General features: G+C 38.0%; 1 protein-coding gene across 7 annotated transcripts in view; it reads left to right on the plus strand.

Annotated features, from left to right (window-relative positions):
* ATP8A2 (ATPase phospholipid transporting 8A2) overlaps window positions 1-18,782 on the plus strand; it is a 280,727-nt gene that overhangs the window by 39,747 nt on the left and 222,198 nt on the right. For 6 of the 7 annotated variants that reach the window (XM_085536352.1, XM_015852108.3, XM_085536349.1 and 3 more), the window contains 12 exons: window positions 1,291-1,389; window positions 2,227-2,272; window positions 4,207-4,247; window positions 6,098-6,171; window positions 8,684-8,753; window positions 10,948-11,075; window positions 12,109-12,220; window positions 12,852-13,017; window positions 15,345-15,472; window positions 16,180-16,257; window positions 17,163-17,251; window positions 18,017-18,061. In XM_085536352.1, coding sequence (XP_085392478.1) covers window positions 1,291-1,389; window positions 2,227-2,272; window positions 4,207-4,247; window positions 6,098-6,171; window positions 8,684-8,753; window positions 10,948-11,075; window positions 12,109-12,220; window positions 12,852-13,017; window positions 15,345-15,472; window positions 16,180-16,257; window positions 17,163-17,251; window positions 18,017-18,061 — 1,076 coding nt within the window. The remainder of the gene's footprint in view (window positions 1-1,290; window positions 1,390-2,226; window positions 2,273-4,206; window positions 4,248-6,097; window positions 6,172-8,683; window positions 8,754-10,947; window positions 11,076-12,108; window positions 12,221-12,851; window positions 13,018-15,344; window positions 15,473-16,179; window positions 16,258-17,162; window positions 17,252-18,016; window positions 18,062-18,782) is intronic. The other variant, XM_085536353.1, reaches the window with a different exon arrangement.

The following is an 18,782-nucleotide window of genomic DNA, read 5'->3' on the forward strand; positions in this document are numbered from 1 at the left end:
GACCGATGTCATTTACCTGGACCTGAGCAAGGCCTTTGACATGGTCCCCCATCACATCCTCATCTCCAAATTGGAGGGAGGTGGATTTGATGGGTGGACAACTAGATGGATAAGCAATTGGTTGAAAGGCCGCAGACAGAGGGTGGTGGTCAATGGCTCTATGTCCAGGTGGAGGCCGGTAACGAGCGGCGTCCCTCAAGGGTCTGTCTTGGGACCGGTGCTCTTTAACATCTTTATTAATGACATCGATGAGGGAATGGAGTGCACCCTCAGCAAGTTTGCTGATGACACCAAGCTGAGTGGTGCAGTCGATACGGTGGAGGGAACAGATGCCATTCAGAGGGACCTTGACAGGCTGGGAAGCTGGGCTCGGGTGAACCTAATGAGGTTCAACACGGCAAAGTGCAAGGTTTTGCACTTGGGCCGGAAGAATCCCAGGCACCTGTACAGGCTGGGAGGAGTTGTCCTTGAGAGCAGCTCGGCTGAAAAAGACCTAGGGGTCCTGATAGATGAGAAACTTAACATGAGCCAGCAGTGCGCTCTGGCAGCCCGGAAAGCAAACGGGATCCTGGGCTCCATCAGGAGAGGGGTGGTCAGCAGGGATAGGGAGGTGATCATCCCTCTCTACTCTGCTCTTGTGAGGCCCCATCTGGAGTACTGTGTCCAGGTGTGGAGTCCTCAGTACAAAAAAGATATGGAGATTTTGGAAAGGGTCCAGAGGAGGGCCACAAAGATGATCAGGGGGCTGGAGCACCTCCCCTATGAGGACAGGCTGAGGGAGTTGGGTTTGTTCAGCCTAGAGAAGAGAAGGTTGCGGGGTGACCTCATTGCAGCCTTTCAATACCTGAAGGGAACTTACTCCCAGGAGGGGAGTAAACTCTTCGAAAGGGCTGATAATAGCAGGACTAGGGGAAATGGTTTTAAGTTGAGGGAGGGAAGATTTAGGTTGGATGTTAGGGGAAAGTTCTTTACTAGAAGGGTGGTTAGGTCCTGGAACAGGCTGCCCAGTGAGGCTGTGGATGCCCCGTCCTTGGAGGTGTTCAAGACCAGGTTGGACGGGGCCCTGGGCAACCTGATCTAGTAAATGTGTATGTTTGGTGGCCCTGCTAGGCAGGGGGGTTGGAACTACATGATCCTTGAGGTCCCTTCCAACCCGGGTAATTCTGTGATTCTGTGATTCTGTGTTAAGCTCTATCTCTTTTTCTGCTGGTAACTTCGCATAAAATGCAAAATTTGCTAGAAACTTATTTTAAAAACAAAATGAGCATCTCTTTTCCTTTCTTTTCACAGCAAATTCCAGATGTCTCTCCAACAGGAAGATATACCACCTTGGTGCCATTGCTGTTTATTTTGACAGTTGCTGGCATCAAAGAAATTATAGAAGACTATGTGAGTATGGATTATTATGTGGGAAATCTACACTAAAAGCAAATGGTGCATCAAAAAGCCATGAGATGCCATAAAGCTTTGCATCTCTGAAGTCTTTTTAGCCATTACTGAGCGGTGGCTAAATACTGTTTAACTTTCAAAGCTGCTGAGTCCACAGGAATTTCAGTAGCACACAGAGATAAGTAAATAATTTAGTGATACAGCTTAAATGGTGAACAAGGAAGTTGTATGGAAACAAGTTGGTGTAAAACAGAGCACTTAATTATACTTCTTCAAGTTTGTCTACTGGTGCTTTCATTAGAAAATCCTGGGTAGAAGAGGAACTGGAGGGTCCTGACAGATACATGGCCTGTTTAGTTGGTCTTGAAAACTGGAGATCAAAATCATTAAAAATGAAAAATTATCTCCAGGGCAGAACAAAAGAAAATCTGGATACTGTTTATAATGAGAACATGTTTATACTCTGCAAGATTCTGAAGAATTTAACTAAGAAAACAGTTTAAACACAAAGTACGTATAACATGTATGCTCTGACTGTCATCTGAATATACCGTTGCTCTCTGTTCCCTTTGTTTTTTTTTCTTTCAAAATCCAATTTTGGAGACTTCAGCTTTCTTCTGTTGTTTCATGTTTGTGTTTGATTGCCAGCATGGAGATCATTGCCTTAAAATTGCATTATTTTGTTTGTAAACCATTCAGATTTAGGCAATTTGTGTGGCTTTTTCAAAACATACAGGCAAGGACACAGTGTATTTTCTCGTAGCATGTCATGTTTCTAGCTGTAATGTTTTTGGAAACCTTCATGAAATGAGCTGTAATGAAATATTTCTCTTGCAGAAAAGACATAAGGCAGACAGTGCAGTGAACAAAAAGAAAACAATAGGTAAGAATAAAGAATCTTAAATATTTGAAGTGCAAATAGTGAATAATATTGTACTTTTTTGTTTTAAATAAAGACTTCTGTTGCTGAAGCTGTCACTATAATGTCAGCTACATGTCTTTTTGGAGTAGGTGGTTGCTGGTGTGTGAGGACTGCACTTTACAAAATGTTTGATGCTGACTGTGAGGCACTTGGGGGTGAGAGGTTGGGAGTAAGCTTTTACAGTTTAAAAGCTGATCTAATTTCAGGGTTGTCTGAAGTCGTGAAGTTCTCATATATATATATATGGCTTCTCATATATATATATATATGCTGCCCTTAAAATGCAGGAGGAACTCTAGGTATTCTGTGAATGTGCTTTCTTTGAGGTATCAGCAAAAGAAAAGAATAACAGACTTCCCATAAATGTGTATGTTTACCCCTAACGTATTGAAACTGCTTGACACAGATTACCTCAAGACATCATTTTGATTTTCTTTTTCCTTAGCTGAAAACTTGTGCAGAAAATAGCAAGGATTTATTGATTGCTACCCTGCAGCCACTCTGCAGTCATAGGATCTTGGTGTTCTCAGAGGTTCCCCAGTGGAGCTCTATAGGCAAAACTGAAACAAAGTGACTTGAACTTTCAGTAAAACATCTTTCTTCCAAAGTGGTTGGACTTGGTGATCTTAAGAGGCTCTTCCAGCCTAAATGATTCTGTTTCTGTGATTCTATATGTAGTTTAAGTGTCAGAAAGCTAAAGAAGCACTTAGTGGAATGTGAGGATCAAGACAACATGCTAAATTCACGCTTCAGTTCAACTGGCAAAATATATGCAGAAATATTTTCAGTGTGCTTGAGAGGTTATATTAGTCATTGAGATTGCATATTAATGAGCTTCAAAGAAAGCATTGCTTTATCAGTTCTTTAAGGTATTTTTTTCCTACAAGTTTGAGAAGAAGTTGCAGGTGCAGTTATCAATCCTGGGAAATCTGCAGTTAACTGGCTGTAGTACAACAGAACTTGCTATAGATAACATTAGAGGCTGCTCTTTCCAAGGTCGTGTAGGCAGTTCAGTTTAAGTCATTTATGGATAGAGAACATGCACTGACAAACACTTCAGAGGAAGCTCATAGTAATTGTGGAGAGATGGCCTAAAGAACACAAGATACTCTTAAGGGTCTAACTGGAACTTAGCAATTGAAAAGCAATTGTTTTGGTGTAGTTCAACTTGTATTTTTTGCGTTTATATTCTAAATACAGTTTTCAGAATATACTACTTGAAACTGTCATCATTTTTGTAAGAGGAAGTTTAGAAAGGCACATTTGTGAGAGAGTGGTAAGAGTGGAAAAAATGTATTGTAAGTATGAAAAGCCTATTTGTGTTCAGAGTGGAATTACAGTGTTTTTAAATTTAGGTTCTGTATGTGCTTTTAGGTACTTAGACTTCTCATACAGCTGAGTGAAGTCTAGGCCATGTCATCAGTGTAGAGAGCAGTTAGTTTAACCTCAAGCAGACATACATTGTCTGCTTAGCTATGTTCTGAATTCCACCTGCAGTGACCAGATGCTTCCTTAACAGGCATATAGACTTTGCATTTATCTCTGTTTAGCTTTTGATCTCTATTGTGTAGCTTCAAAGCACATTTCCTGTTTTCAGTTTCCCATAGAATGCGTTGACTTGGTTTACAGAGTGGGTTTGGTATATATGAATTAAATTGCCTTTGGAAGAAACCCAACTGCAAGTTGTTCTTCAAGTGAGCATGTGCAGCTACACTAGGAGCTGAAGTGTGTTAGGCTTGGAGCCAGAGTTTAGTGTCTTGGGCAACTTCACATGGTGTATATGGAGATTATGTTCAATGTAGAGAACACTGACCCTGCTCGGTGCTGATAATTGTTTCAAAATTTGTCTGAATCTTGGGTAATTATTCTGATCTAAGTTTACATTCTCTTTTCAGTTCTAAGAAATGGGACGTGGCAGGACATCGTGTGGAAAGAGGTAAATAAAATTAGGGGTAGGGTAGAGAGTGGGAGAAATAGTTAAAGATTTTTTCTTGCTGGAACAAAGGGGGAGGCCTAGAGTTCATATGACCTGTGGATGCTCTGTGACTTAAAGTGGGAAGGGTCCTTTCTGCTGTAATGGTGAAAACTGCCCTGCGTAAAGCCTCTAGATACTGATCTTTATGTCTTAGTACTTAGAACAAACAAATGTTGCAAAACTGTTGTATTCTTGCTTGACAGTTTATATGTTCTAGTGTATAAATAGTACTTTTGTTTTCAGTCCATGAGTCCATGAAGAGTAACTTTCACTGCAATGCTCTACTTCTCTTGGAAATCTGACAGGTTTTTTTTCTTTCTGTGCTGAAAAGCTCTTATGTTTTAATGCTAATTATTTACTGTAGTAAGGAACACAAGCCCTGCTGCCATCTTCACCTTGAATACAGATTGTATTGAAACCTGGTTCTGGGACAAGCTGAGATTTATTTGTAGAACTTTCTGAAGTCCTTCAGTGTGCACTGATGTAATTGTGGCTGTTAACTCCTTTTAAAGACAAAATGAGTTCTGTTAACTAATAGATGAAGCTAAAGTACAGACTTCTATTACCTCAGAGAAATGAGACTTCCCTCAGGAGACCTAAACACAATCCTGCTGAAGTGTTAGACTATAGCAGAAACTAAAGCTCTCTGGGGATTCTGAGGCCTCATGGTTATGGTTATTTTGCTGTTCCATGTCTTCTTTGATATGAAGACAGTGAACTCAAAGGTAATATTTGAAGCTGAGCTTGGAATCTATTTTTTTTTCTTTCCTTGTACTCATTGTCTTCTCAAATACTGCTTGCACTGGTCTGTATCTTGCATTTGCGTATTGTTTATGCTTGCATATGTTGTTAGGGAATAACTGTTCTGTGTTATCAACATGTTTACTTTAAGAAGGTTTCTGGTACTTCTTGAGCTTTCAAAGCAAGGGAATTTGTTTTCAGTGGGATCCAAATAAGACTAATGAATCTTCCTGTTCAATCATGCCATCTGTTTCATTTTTAATAAATTTGTATGTTCAAGTATTTGAAGCATGTTTTGGGCTGTAAGCAGTACGTGGGTTGCTCAAAACTGATATACATTAGCCAGTTCTGGCTTGCTGTCTTGAAAGAGTTGCATGGGTCCTGTAGAAGGACAGAGTTCCTGTGACAGGTCCTGGAAACTCCTAGGTTTGCTCCAGAAATTATGACTTTGCAGATCTCAAGTGACTGTAGGTCAGAAAAGAACTGGTTGATGCTATCTGCCTGTAGAGACAAAGCTTCTTGTTAGTGGTTGTTACAAGCAGTGCATCTAAATAGTGTTAAGGGAAGGTAACAGTGACTGAGTGGGTAAGTAATATGGAGAAAAAACAGAAGAAACTCTTCTTGAATTTCATCTTCTTCAAGTACCAAAGGTACATTTTTACCAGGGAAAATCTGTCTGTAGGTTAGATGAGACTGTGCTTAAATTAAAAGAGTATAATTCAGGTATGGATAATAGCTGAATTATAGAAGAAAACAATCACTTCTACTAAAATTTGCTGCAACAAGTTCATACTTTCCTATTTTGTATTCTCTACAGACAAATAGCTATATATATGTGTATATATACAAAATTATATATATAATTTTGCCTTCAAGAAACAGGAAGCTTTGATACTAGATCTATAATCTTGCAGTGAAAAGTACTCTGACTTACAGTAGCACTGTCTGTAGTTGTTTTGTGCATGTTCATGTTCTGTTGGGTGAAGGACAATAACAAACTAACATTGCAGACAAGCAAACTGTTTGTTTTTCTCTTCCATGCTGTTGCACCCCTGCCCCTGATTCAACAGGTAGCAGTAGGCGATATTGTGAAGGTCACCAATGGGCAGCATCTTCCAGCAGACATGATCATTGTATCTTCCAGGTATCCTGTTTGGGTGTGGAAGTATCTGATGAACTGAGGTGCAGAGGACACTAAACTCTGTATTTATTATTAATAAAACCAGACATCAGATAACACTATGTCTTCTCCACATCTTATAATTAAATTTCAGCAATGTTAAAGCATGCTTTAGTAGGCAATGATTTTGTTTTTAGCATTGCTGATAGGTTCATAAGAAAAAAGGCTTGGTAGTATTATGTGCTTGTAGTATACAAAGTCTGACACTGAGTTCTGAAGATGGAAGATGTGTTGTACAAGCTTGATGCAATCATTTGGCTTTTTGAGGACCCCCTTCATTTAATCAAGGAAGCTTAAGTTGTCTTTCAGTTAATTCCACTGAATTTCCAGCATATTTCCCTGACATTCAAAGATGTCTTCTAAAGCTTTTCAAGCAGTAATTTCAAAGGCTAGCCCAGATGGCTTTTCAGTAGCTAACCTGCAGCACAAGCTTTGGGCTTCATTCATGTGCTTGTTGTCTTTGGGCTGTTGAACACAAACCCATGTTGAATTATGGCAGCAGTAGTAAACTGAGTACCATTCCTTTTGCCTTGTGGAAAACAGCACAACTTTTATGATACAGCAGAAAATGAAGGCTGGTTGTTAGTTCATAGAAACATTTCACTGGTACTCAGAAATGGGAAGCTTGATCTCTTCAAACTATGTTATGTGATCAAGGATAGAAGTACCTTCTTTCCATGGTTTACAGTGTTATATTTTCAAACCAAAACCATTTTTTATAAGAAATGGTTTTCAACCTTCACACGCATTTAGTTGGGCTACTCTCGGTAACTTTCTGTTTCAGTGTTGAGAAATAGTTGTTCTGCATGAACTTCTTATCATACCATACTAAAAAATACCCCCAAACCTTTCTGATTTATGCCTTAACTTGGATGGGTCAGCTTTTTATCTATTATTCTACTAACTTGCTGTCACTGCTAATCATGTAACTGAAGAATTAGAGCCAAAGTATTTGAGTTTTAGGAGCTTTGCTTGAAATAAATAGCAGAACTGCCATAGTGAATGCTAGACAATTGGTGTTATTTCCATAATTCTCCTGAATGACAATACTAAGTGTCCTCAGTTCACCAGAAGGCTTTGCGTGCTCTGAATGGGTGGGATTGTTTGCTTTGTGTCAATGTGTTAATTTTTTTGTCTGAACTGTCAGAGTTGAAATAAACAATTGTTTATCTTCTTCTTTTCTTTGCCTTATAGAAGAAAGGTGATGTAAAATGAAGTTTGCATGCAGAATAAGTTTTCATGGAGGAAAATTGAAAAGTAGTTTGAATCCAAATGCAGATTTGCATGGAAACATTTTTACATTTCTGTGGGAATGTACATTTACAAGAAACTGCATTTTAAAAGTAGAGGACAAAGTGTTTCTAACAAGTAAAATTGGAATTGAATTGAAAATAGATGGCAACATCATTGGGTTTGGGCTCGGTTTGCTCACACAGGAGGAGAGAAAGAACAAACGCTGCACCTTTCTTCTTGAAGAAACAATTAATGGAGAGAAAAATCTATCTTCTTACTGTTACATATGTGCCTGTTTTGTAACAAAGCTTTACCTAAACAGCATTTGTTACTGACTCTGCTGATTAAGTGTATTTGCTGTTTAAGTAATGGTTTATTTTGGAAAGCAAACAGCAACTTCTCAAGAGTAAGAAAAGTGATAGACTGGAGACATGTGATTGAGGTCCAGAGGGGAAACAGGTGCTCCCTAACAACCTGAGAAGCCAGCGATGATAACAGTCTTGCTGGTGCCATGTAGAGATTTTCAGTCTTAAGCAGCATGTCAGGAAGTAATTTCTCCAATAGAACTTTGTTTCCTTATTGCAGACGCTTATGCACTGCTGTTCAATTTAGAAATAGGAAAGGCCATGACTAAATGAAAATTAGTCTAATTGTATCTATGAAGAATTTTTGCCCTTTTAGATAAAGACAGAAGCATCTCTAGAAGATGCAAATCACAGCCCTCAATTTCAATCTCATCAAACTATTCCCTGATTCTTTACAAAGTGTGGAGGAGCTCTTTAGCAGTGTCTTCAAATACAGTTGAGCAACTTCTGGGCATAGAAGTTGGTCCTGTGGATCACAACTTCAGTATGCATGGTTCACAAAGTCAATAGCAGAGAGCACTGCTCTCTTCTTCTAAGTGCATCCTCTTTGTACACTGTTTGCTACTTCATCAATGCACAGCTCTTGCAACCTCAGGTGGTTTTTGTGGAATTCAATGTAGAATATCAACTTCAGAAATCGAAATTAATCATGGTTTATTAAATTCTTATTAACCTGATTTAGTCCTGTACTTTTGTATAGTTAAATGCACGAGCGCGTTTAGATCCAAGGGCATATGTATTTTCAACACCTATATACCACCTATGTGATTTTTCTCTTCAGTTTATTGATGACATATATTGTGGACAGCTTAATGCAAATGTAGCATATAAAAAGTAATATGTTTTCAGTATCTAATACCTTGTTATATTCCTTACAGCGAACCTCAAGCCATGTGCTATATTGAAACAGCTAATCTTGATGGGGAGACAAATCTTAAAATACGACAGGTAAAATAAATTGAATTTTGCCATTTTTTTCTCCTCTAGGTGTCAAGTGCTATCTACTATGTGGACTGTAGGCTGTTTGACAACAGTATTAGTGCTGTTTGAAAACAAGATAAACAAAATATACATCTCTTTCCAGGTTACAGTAAACCTTTTTATTCAACAGAAAGAAACCCAAGCAATAATGGTTTGTGTACAAGTCTAAGGAGCTAATCTAGAGGAAACAGAGAGGGTATGAGGTTATAAAGGTAAATCAAGCAGACCTTGGTAGTATTTTGCTTGAGGTCCAGGGAGAGCTTTGACCAATTTTCCTGCCAGTTATGATAGCATTAACTTTAACCTGATTTGTGTGAAACACTTCAAATAGATTTTCACTCTGCCTCACTGAATTGAGCATAGCACTAATACTGAAAAGGTGTTGAGGTGTCACTCTTAAATGAATGTGACACTGTGGTTGGGGCAAGTCTGGCTTGGATCTTCTGGCATATAGTTTGTACTGACAAATAATTGTAGGTCTTGCATTCAAATTTGCAAGATACAGGACTATAATTGAAAACTAAAAAATGACAAATAGGATCTGTTGGAATAGCTTTTGGAATAAAAGACTTTCAGGCAGTAGTGAAGCCTTTTTCATCTATTTGTGCTTCTTGTTTTCCCTAAACAGTGATAAATTTTTGCCTGAAGGTGGAGTTTTTATTTAAAAGTACTTGAAAATAGCAATTTATTATTTTTATTTATTTATTTATTTTGAGTGAAACTTTTTTCTTTTAACTTTTCTCTATTTTTGGGGAGGTAGCTAAAATCCTCTATACTAAAAGTGAATTAACACCACTAGTCCTCAAACTGTGGAGGTGAAATTCTAGGCAATTTGTGCCCATTGATGGATGAATTTTTATCAAGCAACTTTTCACTAATACTAATTTTACTGGGAAACCCAAGCATTTCTAGCAATTCAGTGAAAAGAACTTTATCAAGAAGCTGCGTTGATACACTGTGCTTCCAAAGGACAGGCAGGATTCAAGTGCTGGTTTTATTAGTAAAAACATGAAAAATGCCTCTACTTGTGGTCAGAGCTGCAGTTTCTGCTGTCACATACACCACTGTTACTACTCCCTCTGGGGTGCTCAAAGGAGCTCTTCATTATGCTTCAGTTAATTTGTTCTCTGTTTGTGGTATGTAATGGAGTTTGGTCGGATATTTCTAGTTTTGCTGAAAAAATCCTATTCATTGTGGTGCTTAGAAACAGTTGAGAATCTTTGTGCTCTTTCTGAGATTGGAGAGTTACAAAAACATGAGTTTGGTTGTATCAGTATTTCAAAATCACGTGTATATGTATTACAGATTTAAAAATGTGTAACATCTATATGCATTATAGAATCTATACACTTGCTATTTGCTTGCTACACTTGCAAAAACGTGGCTTCCTGTTCTGAATCAGCCCAGTAGATCAGATCATGCATTCCTGTCAGATTTTATTTGCTTCTGGACACAGGCTTAAAATACAGTTTAAAAAGCAACAACCCCAAAAAACAGAACAAAATTGATGTGGGGAGACTTCTCTTAAAAACTTGTTGTAGCTTGTGGTACTGTGGTCAGACTGCTAAAAGAAACTCAAAGGGGATCACTCTTAGCCAAGCAGGGGCATTTAGTGTTGAAAAGCAATGGAATATCATGTGTGCAGTCCCTGAGATGGAGTGCAAATATGTTGAATTATAGCTGCATACTGGATTGAAAATAAACCTTGAGTTCAATCAGAGCATAATGCATGTACTGACCTGTAAGAGTCTACACTTAAGAGTGACAACATTTAGCAGCAGTAACACATCAGCAGAGCTGTACTTTGAGAGAAAAGCCAGGCCTGTTTTGGCTCGTTGTCTCCTGCTTCATCCTGCACATGTGTGACTTCATGGTTTATTGATATGAATTTTCTGTGATTCTCTTGGTCACAGAGATTGTGTAGGCTTTCTGGATAGAAGGATTTAAGGCAGTCTCTGTAATCAAGCTCACATGTGCCTGTGATAGTTAAATATTGCAGGAAAGTCATCTGAAAATAAAAACACAAAATGAGGAAACAAACCAACAAAACACTCAAGTGAATTTGTAATTATAAACTATTAGAAAAAAGTACCTTTTCCTGCCTTCTTGCTTTCTAACAAGCAGTTTTTGACAAGAATCTCCTTTGGCTTGATCTCTGCAGGGATTGTCTCAAACTGCTAATCTCCAGTCAAAAGAGGAATTGATGAAAGTGTCTGGAAGGATAGAATGTGAAGGACCAAACCGTCATCTGTATGACTTCACTGGAACCTTACGCTTAGATGGTCAAAGGTATCAGCTTGATAGCAGTCATAAACTCCTTTGGTTATGACAGATACTTCCTGCATGCTTCTCCTGTGCAACACTGACCGTATATCTGTTTGTTAGGTGGTGTAGTGGAAAAGGATAACAACCAACAGCTGTGAATCAGCATTTGTTAGTATAGGATGATGTAGTTTTGCCTTTCTGCAGAGTTTTCCGTTTGCTGGGGGAGACATGGCTTCTTTGAAATCATTATTGTTCTTTAGCTAAAGTGACACTTTGGAAGCAGCAGAGGAAATGGTTTTATTTTTAGGATTGTCTCGCAACAGAAGATGCACAGAGGAAACTGGAAAACTTTGTCTTCCAATGGGAGCTAAAGTAAGCTCAGTTCCATATTGGAAAATGATTCCAGAATCTGGAGTTTCTGTCAATGTGACTTGGGTCTGTTGCAACTCTTGAAAGGAAAGAACTTCTGAGAAAATAGATTTTAGGACTATAAATAATAGAACTTGAGACATCAGCAGGAGTGTACAGGTTTCATCTTACTGTACTTGCTTCCTTGCACCAAAACTGTATTATTTGAGTGACTAAGCAGAATAGTGACAGATGCAAGAAGAGTAAAAGATCACTTGCATATTACTTGAAAAATCACATAGGTAATACAACTCTTCCAAAATGCTTCTTTAATGCCGTGTGTACAGTTATAGCTTGCTTAGAGTAGATGGTCTGTTTGCAAGTGTGATGCTTCTCTGTCTTGAATATGAAAGGGAATTTCTTAACCAAAGTGAAGCAGAGATCTGCCACAGGTTGTCAAGTTCTGGGAAAACAGAGGAACTCCCTTGAATCAACTTCTTCCTGCTGTGCTTAGCATAGATTAGGCTTTCAGCAGAGGAATGAAACCTGTATATTGTCTGTATAATTATAAGACAGTGGACAGTAAAAGTTGATTAAAATACTTCCCTTTTTTTTCTTGAGCTGGGAGAAAGCTAAAGCTGAAAGGAGAGCTGTTTTCCTAAATTGTTAGTGAGAACTGAGAGATGCTTGTTTGATTCATGCTTTGCAGCCCAGTTCCAGTTGGTCCAGACCAGATCTTGCTAAGAGGCGCACAACTGAGAAACACTCAGTGGGTCTTGGGTATTGTTGTGTATACAGGATTTGATACAAAACTCATGCAGGTAAGTCTTCAAAGATTTGGGGTGTGTGTTCTTTTCTGTATTCTACTTGTTTTTCATATTTGAATTTATGAAATGGAATTATGAAAATCATTTATTAAATGGAATTTATGAAATGGAATTATGAAAATCATTTATGAAATGGAATTTATGAAATGAATTTATGAAACTCATTATAGCTGTTTAAGTAGAAGCATGAGGAGTGCAAGGATACTAATGTACTTGAAGTTGTATATGTACAAAAAGTAATGGAGGTATATGCCTTAATACTTGATATTCAACCAAAATTAATTGTATTCTATTTTTTAAATTGTCTGTTGGCTATACAGCATTTTAAACTGAGCTTTAGCAGCTGAAGAAATGATAATAGCTGCCTACTGTTTTAACACTTGAAGATAGACAGGTTAAGGAGAATCTATGAGATCTTTTCTACTGCATGTTTATCTTCCTCCAGTCTTTTGTGAGCTTAGCTGTTGTATGGAGCCCTGGCTACTATTCTGACCTTTCTGTTCTTTGTACGCAGTTGATCTACGTAGAGCTGAAGTATTAAGTTCTATAACTGACACAGAAAATAAAGAATGAATTAGTCTCTGCAACTATTTGTATAAACCTGATTCTTTATATTTCTGTTCAGAATTCAACCAAAGCACCTCTGAAGAGATCAAATGTGGAGAAAGTAACCAACATGCAGATCCTGGTTTTGTTCTGTATTCTCCTGGTGATGGCCCTTGTGAGTTCTGTAGGTGCCTTATTGTGGAACAGAACACACGGTGAAGTCGTGTGGTACCTTGGCTCTAACAGTGAGTATGCTGGCTGTGTTGGGATGTGTCAGACTGTATGACCATCCAGGGTCCTAAGTCTACCAAATATATTGATAAAATAAGAAATGGAGAAAGAAAAACATAAGAAACAATGCCTGTTACTAACTTTAGATGGTGTTTGTTTGTTTGGCATATAGCCTGGCTTAAGTTAGCCAGCCAGTGAGGCTGCTGTTAATAAAATGATTTAAAGGTCAGGCAAATATCACTGGGCTTCCACTTAGGGAGCAGGAAAGAAACAGAAAGAGGCAAGACTGGTGGTTGATGTTCACATTTGCTATTCACACCTGTGGAGATCCTATGCATTTGGATTTCCACAGAATTCTTTTTGGAGTAGAATATGTATTGTTGCCATATGTATCATAAGTACATTGTATCTGACTGTAAGATGGAAGGTATCCATCTTGATGGGACTGACTTCAGCTTTTTGCTTCTATTCGGAAGAAAAGGATTTGTCTTGATACATTTTTCCCCTGTTTTTCTGCATGCAAATCTTTGTGTGCATGCTAAATCTCATGATTTATCTGCTTGTGATTTTGGTGGTGTTTGAGTTGCTTTGGCTTCTGATGTCTGTCATTTGTAATGAGAAAACTGATTGGTTAGTATGCTTAAAGGGGTTTTGTGGTTTCATCTGTACTCCTTGAATTTATTAGCTCAGATATAAAAAATGGACCTCATGCAAACACTTAGGTATGAAATGCATCGCTGCCTGTTAGACCTCTGTTTTGGGGGTTATATTATCTGGTTATTAAGTGTATTGTTAAAATCATCTTGAGATGCAGATCATAAAATGATTCTCACTGCAAATTGTCTTTCTGCTCATGATAGTACAAACAGATGGCAAAAGGTATCTTCAGCACTTTTACAACAAAACACAATTTTGATAGTAATTGATGGGGGGGAAGCTTTTGTAGGAGGAGCATGGAAGCACCTTAGGCTTAACTCTAATTTGTGGTAGTTGCAGTATCTTCTAGTAGAAATATTGACAATTCTTAAATTATATTTTGTGCCCTCCACCTTGCTACTTAATGAGGAAGTTTAAATTCATTCCTTCAGATGAAGAAGGCAGTAAGAAAAGATGAGTGAAACAAACTCATCAGCTTGAGCTAACGTGGAACAAGTGTGACCATGAAATAAACAAGGATGAGAGAGTAGTGTGTTCCTGTGATAGGTGTGTTCCTGGAAATGAACACACAGTTTCCATCACTTCTGCAGTCATTACACATGGGAAATACTTCTGTCAGGCTAGATTTGGAATTTTCATTAAAGGTCTAATTTGTATAAAGACTGTTTTAGAAAAAACTTTTTTCCAGTAAACTGTGCTTTTATTCTTCATGTTTATTGATAAGAGGTATGATACTCACATGTTCACACTTGGAGGTGACTGAGTTCAAACTGCAACTCTTTGGCTTCTATCTCCTCCTAGTTTGCTCCTCTGCCATCATCTCAGGTTGCTTAGTTATAGGGTGTAACCCCGTTGTACTGGGCTCTGCTATTCAATGTGCCTCCTAAGCTTCAATAACAATGCAAATTGCAAACATGGAGACTATGTCTACTGCAAAGAAGCTGTGGTCAGCACCATGGAGAGGAGCTGTTATCCTATGTCTTTCCTGAACCACTTCTGTCTGCTGTTCATAAATGCTTTTCCTTCCCTTTAGGAGCAGTTGTGCTATTTGGGCAACTTGCCCAACATTGTCTCTGGTACTAACAGCAATTCTGCCTAAGCAGGATTCAATTAGTTTGTTCTCTGGATGTCTGTGTCATTTTGCTTGCTCATATTTCTTTAGAATGAAGGACTTCTCAAGTCTGCCAATGCTGGCAGCTTTTAGAACAAATTTTATTCTTTGTTTTTAATTCCACTGAGATATACAGGACAGTTTCTGAAGGGTAAAGCTTTGTTATGAGTGATATTGCTGGCTCTTAATTGGAGTAGTTGACACATTGAATAAATCTGTAATTTTGGGTTAGTGTGGAACATCATACATTTCACCATCTGCTCAGCAAAATATTCTCAGAATGTGTTCTTCTCTCAAATACACAGCCTCAACAATTTTATTCTTCACATGGCATAGTGTGTTCTATCTCCAGGCATGTGTTTTGTGGGTGTCTTTATATGTGTAATATTCAAATCAATATTAGAAAGACCCTTATACTAAGCTAACACACTTACTATTTACTTTAGTGCTATTAAATATGATCAGACACTACAGAAAGATGGTTGTCACTATTCTGTGCCACTCAGATTCCTGCCTTCTGTATGATTGTATTATGGTGTTCTGTATGATTGTCTTATGTTTTTCCATCCACAGAAATGCTGTCTGTCAACTTTGGGTACAATCTGCTGACATTTATTATCTTGTACAACAACCTTATTCCAATCAGTCTTTTGGTGACGTTAGAAGTTGTCAAATTCACTCAAGCTCTTTTTATAAATTGGGTAAGTAACAAGAATTGATGTATTGCAATCACTTTTGCAAAATGATGTAAAGAGCCTGAAATCTTCACCAGAATTTCTGGTTTTGAGGGTAGGACAAAATTCAGGAGATTTATTTCGTATTAGTACCGTGTTCCACAAAAAATGAAAAGATTTTGTTGTAAGGAGCTCTACTGTATAAATGATTGCTTTCATGTATTATAGGTTCTGAGGATAAGGGAAGTCTTTAAGCTGAGTTACTCATGGTACCCTATAGCTTCTCTCAGCCACAGCAGACATAAAGACTAGACTTGTTTGGGTGAGGTGTTTGGGTTTTTCTGGGGGGGAGGTTGGTTGGGTTTTTTGTGTGTGTTTTGTGTAGTTTTTTTTTTTTTCTTTTAAATCTTGTTGTTGGTATTCAGATCCACTCTGGTATGAGTCATGATATTTATGACATTTCTCTGAAGACATGAGTTGGTGGTGCCTTATGCTACAAAATGGTTATACCTTTATTCAGGCAAGCTTTGACTTCAGAGTGTGTATTTCTTCAGTTATGTACTTGAAAAACTCACACCTCTTGAGCTGAACATCAGCAAGTAGAAGAGAGATATTCCTTATCTTTGTATACATTAACCCTTGAACTTCCAGTAAAGATTTAGCAATTCTTCTGAAATACAAGAAGACTGGAGACTTTAGCATTCATTTTGCATCTAATTTTGCTTTCATTTCAGGACATGGACATGTATTATCCTGAAAAAGACACACCTGCAATGGCCAGAACCTCAAATCTTAATGAGGAGCTTGGGCAGGTAAGGAAAAGCTTTCTGAAGTGTAATGTTTGTTGTATAGTTGGGGAGATGGAAGGTGTGAAAGAATGCTGTACAAACATGCTTTGTTCTTTTGCATTGTGGCTTGCTTAATGCAACTTCTTCACTTTCATTAGTCCAAGTCTTGCCAGTATGAGGCATGATAGGGTTAGATTTAAGGTCATACAAGCAGTTTTAAGCCTGAGAATTGAGTCTGTATTTTCTACCATCTCTTGTAACTGACTTTGTCCTTGAGGTATCTGTGCTTGTGATGGTCTGTACCAGAACAGGACGTACAGTACTACACTTGGCTAAAGAGCAGCCCCAAACATCCTTGGCCTTCCTTAGTCATTCATGTTTCTTACTGCCACACAAGAAATGGAAGTAAAAAAAGATGCAATGTCATTCCTAGCTTAGATTGTGTTCCTTGACAAGCTTTTCTACTTTCCTTTAATAATAACTGTATACAAACTTTTGGTTATAAGATATTTGTTACAAACACCATGCATCTGTTGTGGCTTATGGAAGGTGGGAGCCTTGAGTCTGTTTATGCTTCAGATTCTTCAGGAACCTTTACTTCAGTTTCCTGTCTTGCTATACGATGTTAATACAACTGAAATATTCAGTCAACATTGAGCTTGAATAAGCCAGTGTAACTGGAGCTGTGGCAATTAATACCTACTATTTGATCCTTGCTGCATTTACAGATAAATAAGAGAGAATACCATTAAGGAGCTTTCCTGATTGTTTTCCCTTAGTTTTGATAAGACAAAAGAAGCTGTAATAAATCTGCATTGTGATATTCCTGGATCCTAGGTCTCTTCCTGAATTTTCCTTAAACTTTAACTCTTTTCCATTTATTTCAGTCTTGTTACTTTGCAAGTTAAATTTAAACTTTTTTCTTCCAGGTAAAATACCTGTTTTCAGATAAAACTGGTACTTTAACTTGTAACATCATGAACTTCAAGAAATGTAGTATTGCTGGAGTGACATATGGGTAGGTATGACTTCTTAGAAACTCTGTAGCTAAACGTGTGCTGGTAATGGTGGATACTTTTAGATCAGAGTACCAATAGAACGTTTTGTTCCGTGTATATTGCAATGTATTTTATGATCACAGTTAATAGCTTTCATTTTTATGTCCTGTGACACAAATTAGGAGACATAAACCTGGAGAATACTTTACATAAGAAGAGAAGAAATCGTACTTGCTTCCTGTCTGCTTGTGACTTAAATTAAAACAAAAGTGCTGAATTCCCTCTGGCCCTTTGCAGAGAGAAGACGATGTGGCAGAAATCTATTTTGCTTCTAGGACTCCCTCTAATAATGAGAATTTCACTACAGTCAAATAATTGTAATTGTTGTCAGAAGACAAGAGTTAAATCTTCCTTGTACAGGAGAGATGTCCACTTGGCTATTTTTGTTCTGTTTTTATCAATAGGATCTCTTGGAATCACTCCAGTATTTCATAGCACTTGGCTTTTTGGCTCTCAGATGCTGTATCTTTGGTCTCTGCTAATTTTTGAAGGCTACTGTTAAGGTCTGCATGCAAAATAGCCTTTGAGTTTCATGGTAGCTAATTTAGATACTTCAAAACACAGAAAATATCATTCAAACCTTTGAAAAGCTGAATCTACGATTCAAGTGTGTACTTGTATGTGTGATGGCACATCGATCTCTGCCTTCTACCTATTTTCTAGTTTGCATAGTGGAATAAATGCTTCATGGGTTTGTTATTTTTCTTCCCCTTCTTATTCTTCAGTCATTTTCCGGAGTTGGAAAGAGAACGTTCATCAGAAGATTTCAGGTAAATATATTCCAGGGTGAAGGAGGGTGAAGGATAGGGAGTGGCTGTATTGGCATGGATGCCTGCTAATACAGTGCTTGTTTATAACTGCCAAGAACAAAGTAACAACCTACGAGTAACTTCTACGTTCAGTCTCCAGAGATAAGTGTACTGCTATTCCTTCACTTCATGAAGCTCAAAGTTGACAAGGAGCAAAGCTAAGAAACCTTAGTTGAAACGTTATGATTTACTTGGTAAGCTGGGAAGGTTCTAGATGAGTCACTATTATAGAATGGAGTGAAAACCTAGAAGGAAGTCGTCCGCAGGAGGTACCAATGCAGCATATTCAGGTTAACAGGAAATGGGAATGAGCCAGAGAGGGCCTTTGTGGCTTTGAATGTCCGATATGGGTAAGAAGTGAGTTACCACTAAAGAAACAGGGGCTATTAGGAAGCTACTTCTTTATGAGTTAAGCTTTTCTAGTTCAAATTTTTGTGATTACTTTTAGGAAGAAGCTGATATGAGAGGCTGCTACTTCTGCTGAGATGGAATTTCTGTAGATGCTTCTCTCCCTTTGTGTTGTTGCTTCCTTTGTTAACTTCTTCTAACCCCCCCTCCCCCATATGCTTCCTTTAGTGAGTTCTGTAGAAGAATTTCTTCCAGATACTAATTTGGACTATGTAGGCTCAGAGTCCTCCAAGAGTCAACTTAAAGCAGAATTCACTGACTTGAGAGGAAACTT

Source organism: Coturnix japonica, chromosome 1 (assembly GCF_054131305.1).
Source record: "Coturnix japonica strain WE chromosome 1, WE-NBRP24, whole genome shotgun sequence".
Classification (NCBI taxonomy): Eukaryota; Metazoa; Chordata; class Aves; order Galliformes; family Phasianidae; genus Coturnix; species Coturnix japonica.